This window comes from Epinephelus moara, chromosome 24 (assembly GCF_006386435.1).
Source record: "Epinephelus moara isolate mb chromosome 24, YSFRI_EMoa_1.0, whole genome shotgun sequence".
Lineage (NCBI taxonomy): Eukaryota > Metazoa > Chordata > Actinopteri > Perciformes > Serranidae > Epinephelus > Epinephelus moara.
In genome coordinates this window covers 27701872-27714709 of record NC_065529.1, presented here as the reverse complement: position 1 = coordinate 27714709, position 12838 = coordinate 27701872, and the positions used below count along the sequence as shown (strand labels likewise).

At 44.2% G+C, this 12838-nt stretch overlaps 1 protein-coding gene across 4 annotated transcripts in view; it reads left to right on the top strand.

The window, feature by feature from the left end:
- wnk2 (WNK lysine deficient protein kinase 2) overlaps positions 1 to 12838 on the top strand; it is a 40457-nt gene that overhangs the window by 13220 nt on the left and 14399 nt on the right. For 2 of the 4 annotated variants that reach the window (XM_050038696.1, XM_050038694.1), the window contains exons 5-13: positions 123 to 211; positions 435 to 654; positions 2872 to 3139; positions 4612 to 4838; positions 7609 to 7731; positions 8117 to 8149; positions 8367 to 8483; positions 8659 to 9075; positions 9254 to 9871. In XM_050038696.1, coding sequence (XP_049894653.1) covers positions 123 to 211; positions 435 to 654; positions 2872 to 3139; positions 4612 to 4838; positions 7609 to 7731; positions 8117 to 8149; positions 8367 to 8483; positions 8659 to 9075; positions 9254 to 9871 — 2112 coding nt within the window. The remainder of the gene's footprint in view (positions 1 to 122; positions 212 to 434; positions 655 to 2871; positions 3140 to 4611; positions 4839 to 7608; positions 7732 to 8116; positions 8150 to 8366; positions 8484 to 8658; positions 9076 to 9253; positions 9872 to 12838) is intronic. The other 2 variants (XM_050038697.1, XM_050038698.1) reach the window with 2 other exon arrangements.

The window sequence follows — 12838 nt, the reverse complement described above, 5'->3', positions numbered from 1 at the left end:
CCTGTGTGTTTTGGAGAGTCTGTAATTAATGTTTGCAGACGGTACTTACTATACTGTGCAGTCGCACACTAAGTACTGCTGTTCTGAGTTTTAAGACATGTTAATGGTGGTTTGTTTTCCAGGGGGTGAAACCTGCCAGCTACAGCAAAGTCAGTGACCCAGAAATTAAGGAAATAATTGGTGAATGTATCTGCCACAGATGGGAGGAAAGGTAAGTGGAGCGGGACCTATCTGACCTGTTTGTCTCAGAGCTCATGACGCATTTGGTATAAAGGTAGAGGTGCTGTTTTGTTTTTGTTCCTGCAGTGTGACGTCAATGCCAGTATTTGGGTCTCATGTTTGGTGTGTTTGTGTGTTTTGCATCATTAGGTCAGGTTACTATCATTGTGACCTCTAGCCCAAGGCAGTAGCTGGTGTTTGTGTATTTCCTGCAGGTACTCCATCAAGGACCTCCTGAACCATGCCTTCTTTGCAGAGGACACAGGCGTGAGGGTGGAGCTGAATGAAGACGATGATGGGAAGAAATCATCCATTGCTCTGAAGCTGTGGGTTGAGGATACTAAAAAGCTGAAGGGGAAATACAAGGACACTGGTGCCATTGAGTTTTCCTTCGACTTGGTGAACGAGGTCCCAGAGGTTGTTGCCCAAGAAATGGTAAACAAATATTTTAAAGTGGAAAGAGGCAACTTTTCAACTTCTCTCCATCTAGTGTTTTCCAAGTTGCCGCTACTGTTGCAAAGACGGATTGCTTTCTGTTTTCCTCAGAGCCTAAAACCTGCCACAGCTTCCACAGTTACTTTGGTTGTCAACCGTCTGCCATTTCTGCCACTGGGGAGAGTAACAGCAAAGATCTTACATTGATACACTTTGGTAACAGAGGATTAGCTACCGATAGCAACTTGGGAAAAACACAAGTGCTAGATTCTTCCTGTTTTGGTTGTGCAATGGTTGACGTTCTTCCTTCGTGCCGTAAATCAAGCCTTCATTTTCCCGGGAGATCGTACCCAGTGGCAGAAAGGATTGCACAGTGAAAGTGAAGCTTTTAGTAGGGCTGCCCAACATGTGGAAAAAATAATATTGCAATTATTTTTGATTGATACTGTGATTGCAATTTGGGTCATGACTTTAGTTGGAATTATAATTTTTGCATTAATTTTTTACTAAAAAATAAACCCATAGAAATAAATTTGTTTTGGGCACATAGTGCGACATAGCTGCATAGCAGATACAACCATCATACAATCAAGACACACAGTAGACAACAATGTAGTGCAGCAAGAACGCCGATTTGAATAACATGATTGTACAATCAGGACTTCTGGGTGGAATAAATACATCAACAAATACATTTTTTCCTGGGGTCTGTACCAAACAAGCGTAATCCCTTATGTCTGGATTAAGATTTGAAGGCCGAGGCATCTCTGTGGCACCTTGATGATTCATTTATAATGCTATGTTGAGACATATTTTAGCTTTACCAGAAAAATGCAGCTCCTGCAATTTGGATATTGCACTCGGCCATATTGTGATTTTGATAATATTAGGATTAATTGTGCAGCCCTAGTTTACAGGGAACCAATCTAATCACTGACGGTGTCATTATTCTACAGCCATTACATTGTGCAATCAACATTTACATACTGTGGCTCAGAGGTAGAGCGGGTCGTCCACTAATCTGGACAACCCGCTCTGAGTTCGGTATCTCGCCCAATCTCCTTTGGTGAGATACCGAACCCCGAATTGCTCCCGATGGCTGTTCCTTTGGTGTGTGAGTGCGTGTGAATGGTTACTGAGTAGCAGGTGGCACAATGTGTGGTAGCTTCGGCCCACCTGTGTGAAAGTGTGTGTGAATGGGTGGATGTGATGTAGTGTAAAAGCGCTTTGAGTGGACGGAAGACTAGAAAGGCGCTATAAAAGTAAAGTTGATTACTCACGATGATAAGCTAAAGGAAACAACATGTCTTTTTCCACTTTAAGGTACTCAATGAATTGTTTTATTGTTTGAATATACACAGACAATAGTTGTTGACTGTGACTTTTTCTTTGATGCTAGCTTTATTGTTAGTATTTCTTACTAAGTTGGTATCAGTCAGATGTCAGAGACCAGGCTTAACCAAGTGTTCCTCGGATCGATTCCTTTTCCTTTAGGCTGGTCTGGATGTCTCTGCTCTCTTTTGACCTTGGCTTTTGTTGGTTCTGGCCAGGTCACACTTTGTGTTCTTCCACCCCCATTTGTCGACTCGGCCATAGCCTTGGAAAATACCCATTTCTGATTGGCTGGCTTGTGTCTGTTAAAACCCATTGACACTTCAAAAATAGCTCTTATTCAGTGCGTAAGGAATATTAAGCTGCAGGTAACCATAGCAACAACACTACTTTGTGCTGCATTACAAGTAAACTCTCATTTATAAAACAGGTCTAACTCTCATTGATTACAGTGGCTAAAAACTAACTTTGAATGGTGATTGAACACATTTTGGCTCAGATAAGTGGCTGTGGTATAATCACAGTAATACACAAAGGTACAGGGGAGAAAATACAGTAAGGTGCTTTCAATATATCAGTTATGGACTAGTATCACTCCACTTCATAGGTTTTTGGAAACAGAAGTATCTTGTAAAATGCAGCTGTCTTTAACACAATCCTTGGCCCTTTGAATTCAGTGTACTGTAACTGGGAGTTGGTTCATCATCATGTCTGCAATCATATCCTTGAGTGAGTGTACTGTATTGATTGAAACAAGAGCATCTGATCAGTTGATCTTTGCTCTTCCATGCTAAGAATGTCGATTTGTTGATTGATCACATAAGGCTTGAATTACAAATTTGGTTTGTTCTGAGCTGCAGTGAGCATCTTACCTCTGTCCTGTAGGTGGAATCGGGTTTTTTCCTGGACTGTGATGTGAAGATAGTCGGGAAGTCCATCCGGGACCGCGTGGCTCTCATCAAGTGGCGGAGGGAGCGGACTTTCTCGTCAGCAAATGGCGATGTAGCTGTGAAGAAGCCGCAGCAGAACCTATTGCAAGTGCCCGGTGCTGTTGTACCCCAGGCACCCACATTAGTTACGACAGATTATGAGGAGCAAGAGGGGGAGCAGCAGACCCTGATCTGCACCGTGCCAGTCACCATGACTGCCACATGTGAGAACCTGCATTTGGATATAACATGAATGTATCGTGTATCATACAACCTCAGTGTTACTACTGAGGCCCAGACACACCAAGCCGATATCAAACAATTAGTGGCGACGGAGCCAGACTGTTGCGTCACCTTGCGTCCTCTGTGTCTCGGCCATAGACTGGATATAAGATGGATGATGTGACAGCTCTCCAAATGTGAAGCCAAAACATCTTGATCACCATCTTGTCAAGACAAAGCAGCATGCATCCCTGGGACACACACACATACACACTCTTTCCACATCAGCCCAGTTTAGTCAAGTCTCTAGGCCAGGCTTACCCACCCCACGTCTTGCTCGCCCCCCTGTGGCCAGCTGCAGTATGGGTCATAAACCCTGCCCCCTCCATGTTAGCAGATGGGACATGGGCCATCTCAAAGTACACAATGGTTTCTGTCATTTTAGGTAGTTATTTTCTAAATGTTTGGTTTTAAATACTTATTTGATGCTATAAAAAGGTTTGAAGTCATGATTTACAGCTGTGTGTGCCAGTCGGTATGCTCGTGATCAATAACGCTGCTTGCGATAGGTTGAATTGATGTATGAGCAGGAACTCAATACCGCTTAAATAACAACTGTTCAGGCTCTGGCTCCAACTGACGTCACCAGCACAAGATGGCAGCAGACATATCGAGGATATTTTGGCTTCATTTTTGTAAAGTGGGAGGAATTGAAGACACATTGTCCATTTCATATACAGTCATTGGTCTCAGCCAAGAAGTTGCACTTGAACACACCGTAGACTACAGTCAGTAGCCAGCTAGCACATATGTTTTGTGCCTGCATGAAAGGAAATAACTCTCCATAGCAGTAGGTGATGGTAGTCTGTATTCATGATTCATAAAGGGAAACCAGAAGACCAACAGAACGGATTCAATACGCTGGTTAGCCAGTTAGCACATTAGCAACACAACCTGATGTTGGCAGATCAAAGGATATCACGATATCACAATCATGAGCTGTTTCAGCTGAAGAGCTCAACGGCTGAAAACATAATCTTATCTAATCTCTCGCACTCTCTCTTGACTTTAGCTAATTGTTTGCTTTCATCACTTCAGTTTTTCTTTGACTAGTGCAAACTCTGCATGACACACCACAAAAACTAGGGTGACAGACACTCACCAACATCCTGACATTGGTCAATGGTCGACCATCGGCTTGGTGTGTCAGGGCCCTTAGAATTCTCTCATCCATTAACAGGAAATGGCACTGACTATGACTTGCAATGGTTAAATTATTTGTGAATGTAAACAAGAAAAGGTGACTGCAGCATCTGAGTAACACCTATTAATCATCAATGAGACATCATCACCCAGCTTTTGAATTTTAATAAGATGCTACTCCACTGTCTCCCTCCCCCGTCCTTCCTCTCTGTCTGTCCTCCCTGCAGAGGGCATCGTTGTGAATTATCTTTTATTAACTCTGTTATTACAGCTGACAGCGGAGTGAGCTCTACCATGCAATTAGATGACCTAAACAATCAGCAAAATGGCACCTACCAGTCGCTTCCAGAGCCCATTTCCTCGGCTCATGTGATCTACAGTCCTCCTGACCCTCAGCTGCACCAGGGAGCCTACCAGCAACCTGCAGGTCAGCTGCATCCTGGGGCCTATCATCAGCCCGCAGCACAACTGCACCAGGGGCCTTATCAGTCTCAAACAGTGAGTGACAACATTTCTTATTTCTGTGGCAACTTTCTTAAATCCTTCGTTTTGTTTTCTGAGTTCTTTTCTGAAATAACATTTTTATTTTCTTTTTTGGAACGATACCTGATCAGCGTCACTACAGTGATCCCTTTGTATGTCATGACAACCTGCTCATCACTGAGAGCACAGTGTGTTTTAGGCGTGGAAGCGCCTCCCTGGTTGAGGTGTTACGATGTTGCACACACTCTCTCACTCAGACAAAGAATACAAGCCCCTGTCCGTCACAGGATCTGCTTTCACCAAAAAGCACAGTGAACTCAGCACACCCTCCAGACTTTCTATCCTCTACATCAGCCCAGAGTCCATCATTATTATCTCCTCTCTTAACCCCACATCAACACTCTCATCATGACTCAGCAAGTCATTTCAGGTCACCTCTGCTTCCCCTGAATTTACAACCTCCCTCAGAGCACTGTCTGAGCGTCCCACGCAGCCCACAGCCCCGCCACCACTGCAAGGCTTGCATGTCTCTCCTACTGAGGGATAAGACAAGGCAGGGTGGGTCTCTGGAGCACAAACACATACGCTCTTTCTCCACAGCAGCCCAGTTTCATCCACTCTCTAAGCCAGGCTCACCCACATCTCCTCCAGTCTCTCCTTTGGCCTCACCCTCTCCCCCATCACCACACAGTCAACCAACCCTGGTGACTTCACCTTCACATCGCTCCCCACCCTCACACGTCACGCCCCCATGGAGTTTGTATGAAGGTGGAGATCTCACTCTTCTCAACCACTGTCTCCAACACATCGTCGGTCGCAGGACCAGTTCCCCCACCCTCTCTGCTAGTCATCTGATGCACAGCCACAGGGAAGTTGGGGGTGCTGCCTCCTCAGTAGCTGAGCATATAGACAAGAGGTGGAGCCTGGATGTCCCACTCTTCTCTAGCCCAAATCTGGACAGGAATCAGCTGTTTTCAGCACATGACAGTGAAGGCGGACCAGATCCACTGGTAGGTTAGAGAAGGAGGCTTTATGCAGACAAAGTCCTGCCATAGCAGCAGCCTGCTGTACCTGTAATGATTCTGCCAGCTGCTTCGCTTTGGCATTTCCATGTTGGTAGCAAAACCAGCCCAACAGCCAGTCTCTGCTCCTGCATAATCCAAAATAAGGCCACTGTCTTTGATAAGTTGGGTTACAACATTGCTGAAGAGTGTGTATAAAATAAAGTGTTAGCACAGTGTAGGTGATGAAAGATCAACACTATAACTTCCCTTTTCCATTTTAGCTTGCCTCATTAAACCTTGCCGGGTCCTTAAAACATCCCCCTCTACTTTCTTGCTTATAAAGAGGCAATGTCTCTCCTGTCGGTGGAACAACATGGGACCGACCTCGGCTGCATTCAGCCCCAACAAAACGTAACACAACATTTATTTAACCAAAATCGGGGTGTGTTGAACTGGTTGTGTTACGCAAGCACACCACCTTTTAATACAGCAGAGTTTAATTCACTTAATTCAAAGGGGCTTTATTGGCATGGTAAACATTTACAATGTTAAAGCAAGTGAGAAATTTAAAAAAATAAATTGTTTAGTTTATATACATGTCACTGCTGATTGGGTAACACCTCTGTCACACCCACCTGAGTAGAGAAAATATATCTTAAAGCCCAAAGTTTCAAGGAAACATTTTTTGATTCGGTTTAAATTGTGCCATGAATTACACAAGTTAAGAAAGTCACAGTTAGTCATAACACTGTGGAAGTATAAGACTGTGAAAATACGTAATTAGAGAGAATACACAAGGTGTGTAAGTGATGTCATAACGTTCTCTTTCGCTGAAGCTACGATGCCAGTGTGTTTTGTAACGGGATGTACTCACACAAGCAACAAGTCTTGCTTGTTTTCTTGCTTCCCAGCTTATAAAAAGACCAGGGGTCACTGGATAAAACACATCAGGTCAGATAATGTTACAGTTGCGTGTGGAACATAGCAAATTTTCTGAGCTGGCTTACTAGCTTGTGTTGGTGACATTAATTGTGCGAGACGGGGGATGAAGTTCGCTGAGCGGTTTCACGCAAAACTAAATGGCTCTACGACAAACCTGTGACAAACTGTGACTTTCTTGAGTTGCAAAGTGATCTTTTTATGGCACAAAATTATTTGTCTCCACTGACTACCCTACATATTTTTTTCTGAAATAGAGTGGTGCAGGAATGAGTCCTAAAACTTGGAAATGAGTTAGCACTTTAGCGCCTCTGGTCCCCTTGTCTCGCGGCTTTGGTTAGATGCCTGAAATAAGGTCTGTGGTTAACACAAGCTAAATAGACTTTCATGTTTTGTTCAGTGACATAAAATACATCAGTAAATACCCCACATGGTAATTTTGAAGCCGTTATGTGTCTTCAAAAAGGCAGTTGCTATCAAGTTGCTAAATGAGACTACAGGATGTCATCACGCTAAACATGGCTTTACAGCCCCGTTGCGGTGATGATAAAGTCTTGTGACCATAGTGTAGTTTCTTTTTGTCGAGGGAACCAGGGCGGTGCTAACTTCTGTGTCGGCCTCCCCCCAGAAAAAAGCATCATCCCTGCGCCACTCTTTAAGATCCCATGGGGGCCACTGGGAAGGGAGGGACTTTGCCTCTCTATAACGACCCCTGCTTTGACACACTGAACATTTTAACCTTGAGCTTGATTTGTTGAAGCAAACATACAAACATTACCGTGTCATATTGCACCTGAAAACAGGGTCAATGAAATTTGATCTCTCTTATGTGTTTCTGACAGACAGTTTCTGCTCCAGCTACACCAGCCCCTATTGTGCACCAGAGTAGACAGACAGCACAGAGCTTCCCAGCTGCAGCCCCCACTCTACAGCCACAGCTTACTGCCCAGTCCAGCCAGGAGCAGGTACTGCATGCACCTAACTGCGACAGGCCCTGGCAACAGCTTTAGTGAGACACAAAAAGCAGAGGAGACAGTTTGGAAGTCAGTCTTTGCAGCCCAATCGGAGTTTATTAATAATAGCTGTTAATGCCTATTTAACATTCAAAGTAATTACCAGGGCATTCAGTGTCAACTAAAACATGCAGACAATCTGAAAGCCCACTTTTCTAAAGGTATATGTGTGTGAGGTGGCCACAAAGTGCATCTAATGTCCCATTTTAAATTATTCTTTATGTAAGCCTACTGTATGTGTATGTGTGTGCATGTGTACGTGTGTGTGTGCATGTGTGCGCGCGCGTGCATGGATAGCTTTTCATGTGCTTTATGTTTCCCTCCCATTTCCATTTAGTGCCCTCTCCAACCAGCTGCTGTCCTGCCCCAGGTACAGCCATCATTTCCTATAACTTAACTCCAGGCTACAGTACATAACACTGCACATCCCACAGAATAATTAAATCGCATTGAGTCTACCTGCCCTGCAGCTTGCTTTTATTAAAGTGGAGCCTTTAGATCTGAACAACTTGTCAGTTTGTATTACCGTCGCAAAGTTTATTCTCTCCAGTGACAGTGGGCAACAAATGTTTGATTTTCTCCCTCAGCTGTTATCTGCTGACCAGCCTACAACTCACCTGAGTCCTCCTGACATATCCACCAGTTTTCCACAGTCAGTGTCCAGTGCTCCTCCTCCACTCCTGCCCCTGCAGATCAGCACACAGGTGCGTTGTGGTAGCGTTAGAAATACAAGATCAAACTAAGGTAGAGACTTTGGTAGAAACATCCTTCAAATGCTAGTATAGGTTAGAAGGTTCATACATAAAGGGCCTGTGTGAATGTTTTTTCTATCGACTGGTTGTCTTTGTTCATTTTATATCATTTTCCCTTCTTTCCCAGTTTCCCTCACCATATCCTGTTGCTCAAACAGGGGGCCTCATGCCCTCTCCCTTTCCCCCAGCTCCTCTGCCATGTGCCTACAGCAGCAGTGGCCCTTCTACATCTAGCTCCCATTTCTCACCTTCACCCCACCATCCCTCCCTTCCTCTGACCCCTCATGCTGCCTTGCCCTCTGTACCCTCTCTCGGCACCCCTCAGACACCTCTATCCACACCTCAGCACGTGCCCAGTGTGGCGCTCCCTATTCCACTTCTTGCCATGTCCTCTGCAGTGTCCCAGCAGAAGGGCAGCCCTCTCACATCTCAGACTAACCTCGGTAGCTTCCATACCACCCATCCCTTACCTTTCTCCCAGGTACAACCCACCCCATACCCCGCCCCCTACCCTGAGCAAGAATTGTCTCAGCCGCCTTTCCAGGTGAATATTTAGCTCAGTTCTCACTGTAATGGTTGGGTCATGGAAAATCTATATTACTAAGGTGGTAATGTGTCTTAATTGTGGGTATAATGCATGCAGGGCATGTGTTTGGGGATTTAGAGGTAAACAATAATTGTATTAAGTGATGAATAATTCCCTAAATGTGCTTTTTTTCCAGGTACAGATGATTGCACCACAAGGTAATCTGGGAGATTTTCCCCTTTTGGCTCCGGCCCACCCAGTCTTGCCTACTCCTCTCTGGGGAAGCGGAGTCGATGCAGAAACTTCTGCAGCTAGCCGAGACTTAACTGTAGCTCCAACAGTCCCAGCTTTGGTCCCAGCCCCAGTATCAGACCCAGCCTCAATCTCTGCTACAGCCCAAGCTGAAACTCAAGCCTCAGCACAAACTCCAGCTTCGACCTCTGTTAGCGCCCCAACTTCAGCCCCAATACAAGTTCCAACAGCAGTGCAAGCCATATCCTCAGTCCCAGTCCAAGCACCAGTCTCTGCATCGGGTCTTGCTTTTGAATCACCAAAAGGCTCATCGACTAGCTCAGATACATCCTCTGCAACTGGTAAACCCAAACTCTCAGTCCCAGGTTTAGGCTCTGCCCCAATCCCTGTCACGTTGCCAGCCCCAGCTCCTGTCGCAGCTTCAGTCCCAGCTCCAGTTCTGCAGCCTGCTGGCATCCAGACAGCAGTCTCAGTGTCTGAGTGTGCCAGCCTGGCTACAACTCAGCAAAACCTTGAGTCGACATCTGCATCCAGCACCCTTCAACAAGAGCCCTGTGGAGAGGTAGGGATACAGCCAAAGTTTGCACATTTTTGATTGCAGTATTGATCCATATGCATATGCATACTCTTACTACTTTACATTTACTGGGTGAAAACTGTCCCTGCATCAGTGATGTCTAACTATTACTCAGAAAGCATGACCACAGGCTGCCTTTCAAATTAGATTCACATCAGTCTAATACCTCCATACCACCGTTAAACTAGCCTCTGCATTCAGATGTAAAACTAGGAAAGTGCAGTCTGTAGAGTGCCGATCTCCGCTGGACTGACGCCTGAGCTGATTGCCACCACTTAATTCTTGTAATTTCAGCAAACGCACCGCAGCGCGTGTCAGAAGCATCCCAGAGCCAAAAAAAATACACACCATATGCTGTGCATTGCAGAGCAGGTCGAGTTTTCCTGCCAACAGTCCCTGCATGTGAAATATAGATACAGTATAATTACAAGGGAGGAATGTATTTTTAGTAACTGAAACCCAGCCACAAATCTTTGATCCACATCATTCAGAACTGGGCTTTAACAGTATTAACTTTGTCTGTCGGCTTCAGCACAGCAAAGTAGCAAATAACAACAATAAACAATGAAAACAGACAGAAAAGAAACCATTTAACTACATAGCCTGCTGACTTACATAGGGTTGGAAGCACAAATATCAAGGAAAAATGACCAAATCAACAAAATCGGGACCGCACACAGTGACTGAAATAAAACCTGGTTCCAGGTGCAGCCAGTTAAATTGGCTCCCTTACAATCAAGATGGCGGTGACGATAACTAACCAGTGACTAATTCGTCCCATATCATACCTAACATTAGTGGATCATAACATATTGGGTATGGCATCTGTAGATGCTTCAGTTCAAAATTAGACTCTAAACCTTTTTATGGATGTCAGTTTTTGAGCCGCGACAAAGGCTAAAATGTGGTCTGCACCAGATGGTGAGGCTTGTTGATATTAGCTGAGCCAATTTCTTGAATATTTGCAGCCCCTACCAGTCTGTTAAGAGGAGTGAGGATTTAACAGTCAATGAGGTATACAACAGTCAATATAACAGCTTTCTCAACAATTGACCTTTTGCTAAGCCCCGCCCCTTTGTGATGGTCCGACAAGCTGTTGCAGTAAGCATGGAGCCCACACTGTAACTAGCTGCACTCCCTGAAGAAATATTATCATAATTGAATGAATGAAAGAGTGATTCCAGAGAGAAGCAGACAGAGGGGTCTACAGTCTGTGTTTGAAGGATATATCCAGGATGTCAAAGTGACTCAGCAGTAGGGTTGCAAAGGGGCGGAAAATTTCCGGTAAATTTCCGGAAAGTTTCCGGTAAATTTCCATGGGAAGTTAAGCTTGGGAATTTTGGAAATATTCCATATTGGAAACTTTCCATGGGAATAATGGGAATTATGGGAATTAATGGGAATTTATGGGAATAAACTGGGAATTTTCAAAATTGATGGTTGGCTCTTCATAGGGTACTTAAATATAGTTGAGGAAAGTTATGTTTTAGCATAATCTTAACTAAAACAAACAGATGCCATTCAAATACACTTGAATATCCATGCCATTCCTCAACCACATGCACAGAGCACACTGCTTACTGCATGGCTATTGAGACCACACCCCCTACTGGCACGGTGCATGCCTCCATCATATACATAACATATTGCAGGAGGCAGAAAAAAACAGCCACATGTGGTAGCTAGCATCTGCCTTATGTTATGCTAGCTATGGCTTATTTAGCATCTAACTTACCAGATTGCTAGCTACTAGATGAATACATTTGTATGTTATAGTTGCAATTTAAACATTTAATAAATATATTTCCCCATAATATCATCAAAATTTACTTCACTTTGTTTAGTCCACAGGCTCAAATGTGTGCCTTCAATAGTCTTTGTGCTTCAGGCTCAAAAGTGTGGTCCAGTCTTCTAGAAATCTTCTGTACATGTGATGGAGGCATGCACAGTGCCAGTAGGGGGTGTGGTCTCAATAGCCATGCAGTAAGCAGTGTGCTCTGTGCATGTGGTTGAGGAATGGCATGGATATTCAAGTGTATTTGAATGGCATCTGTTTGTTTTAGTCAAGATTATGCTAAAATATAAATATAACTTTCCTCAACTATATTATATTATTATTACTTATTATTTAAGTTCCCTATGAAGAGCCAACCATCAATTTTGAAAATTCCCAGTTTATTCCCGTTTATTCCCATAAATTCCCATTAATTACCATAAATTCCCATGGAAAGTTTCCATTTTTGAAAATTCCCGGAATTTTGCAACCCTACTCAGCAGCAACAACAGGTTAAAAAGACAAAGATAGTTAGAAGCTAAAGCTGAACTATAGGCTACAGATCACAGTGTAAAAGTGAACCACCACATCACTGTTGATCGACACAGAAGACAATGAATATAAAGGGAGACTTTGCTGATATTGAACCAGCTGTGTGGCATCACAGTGTGTGCAGATGAATGGAGTTTGGCTTCGCCCCCTTGCCGCTGCCAGCACTCGGACCTCCGCCTCTGGACAGGCAGGGATCTCTGGGGGAAGTCAAACAACATTCATCTGCACACACTGTGATGACACACAGCTGGTTGAATATCAGCAAACTTTCCCTGCTTCCCTTCACTGTTTCCTGTACAGCAGGGTCGGTCTTTATTCAGTGTTATAGTCACTAAAAAGCAAAAGCAGCATGTGTATACATTCAGTAGGCTATATCTTCAGTAGCTAGCTAGCTAACCCTACACTTTTCAGGGTTTGATTTTGGTTTTGGAACAGGGAAGAAACGTATATCTTTTTCCAACCTCTCCAGGTAACGAGTATCATTAATACACGACGTGCCCCAGACACAACATTTAGCTCCAAATCCACAAAACCAGCCTGAAAATGAAGGAAAGCTGAAACAATTGCATTAGAGTCAATGGAGCACAGCTGTGTTGTTGTCAGACCCTGGTCTGAGCCGGCCCAAT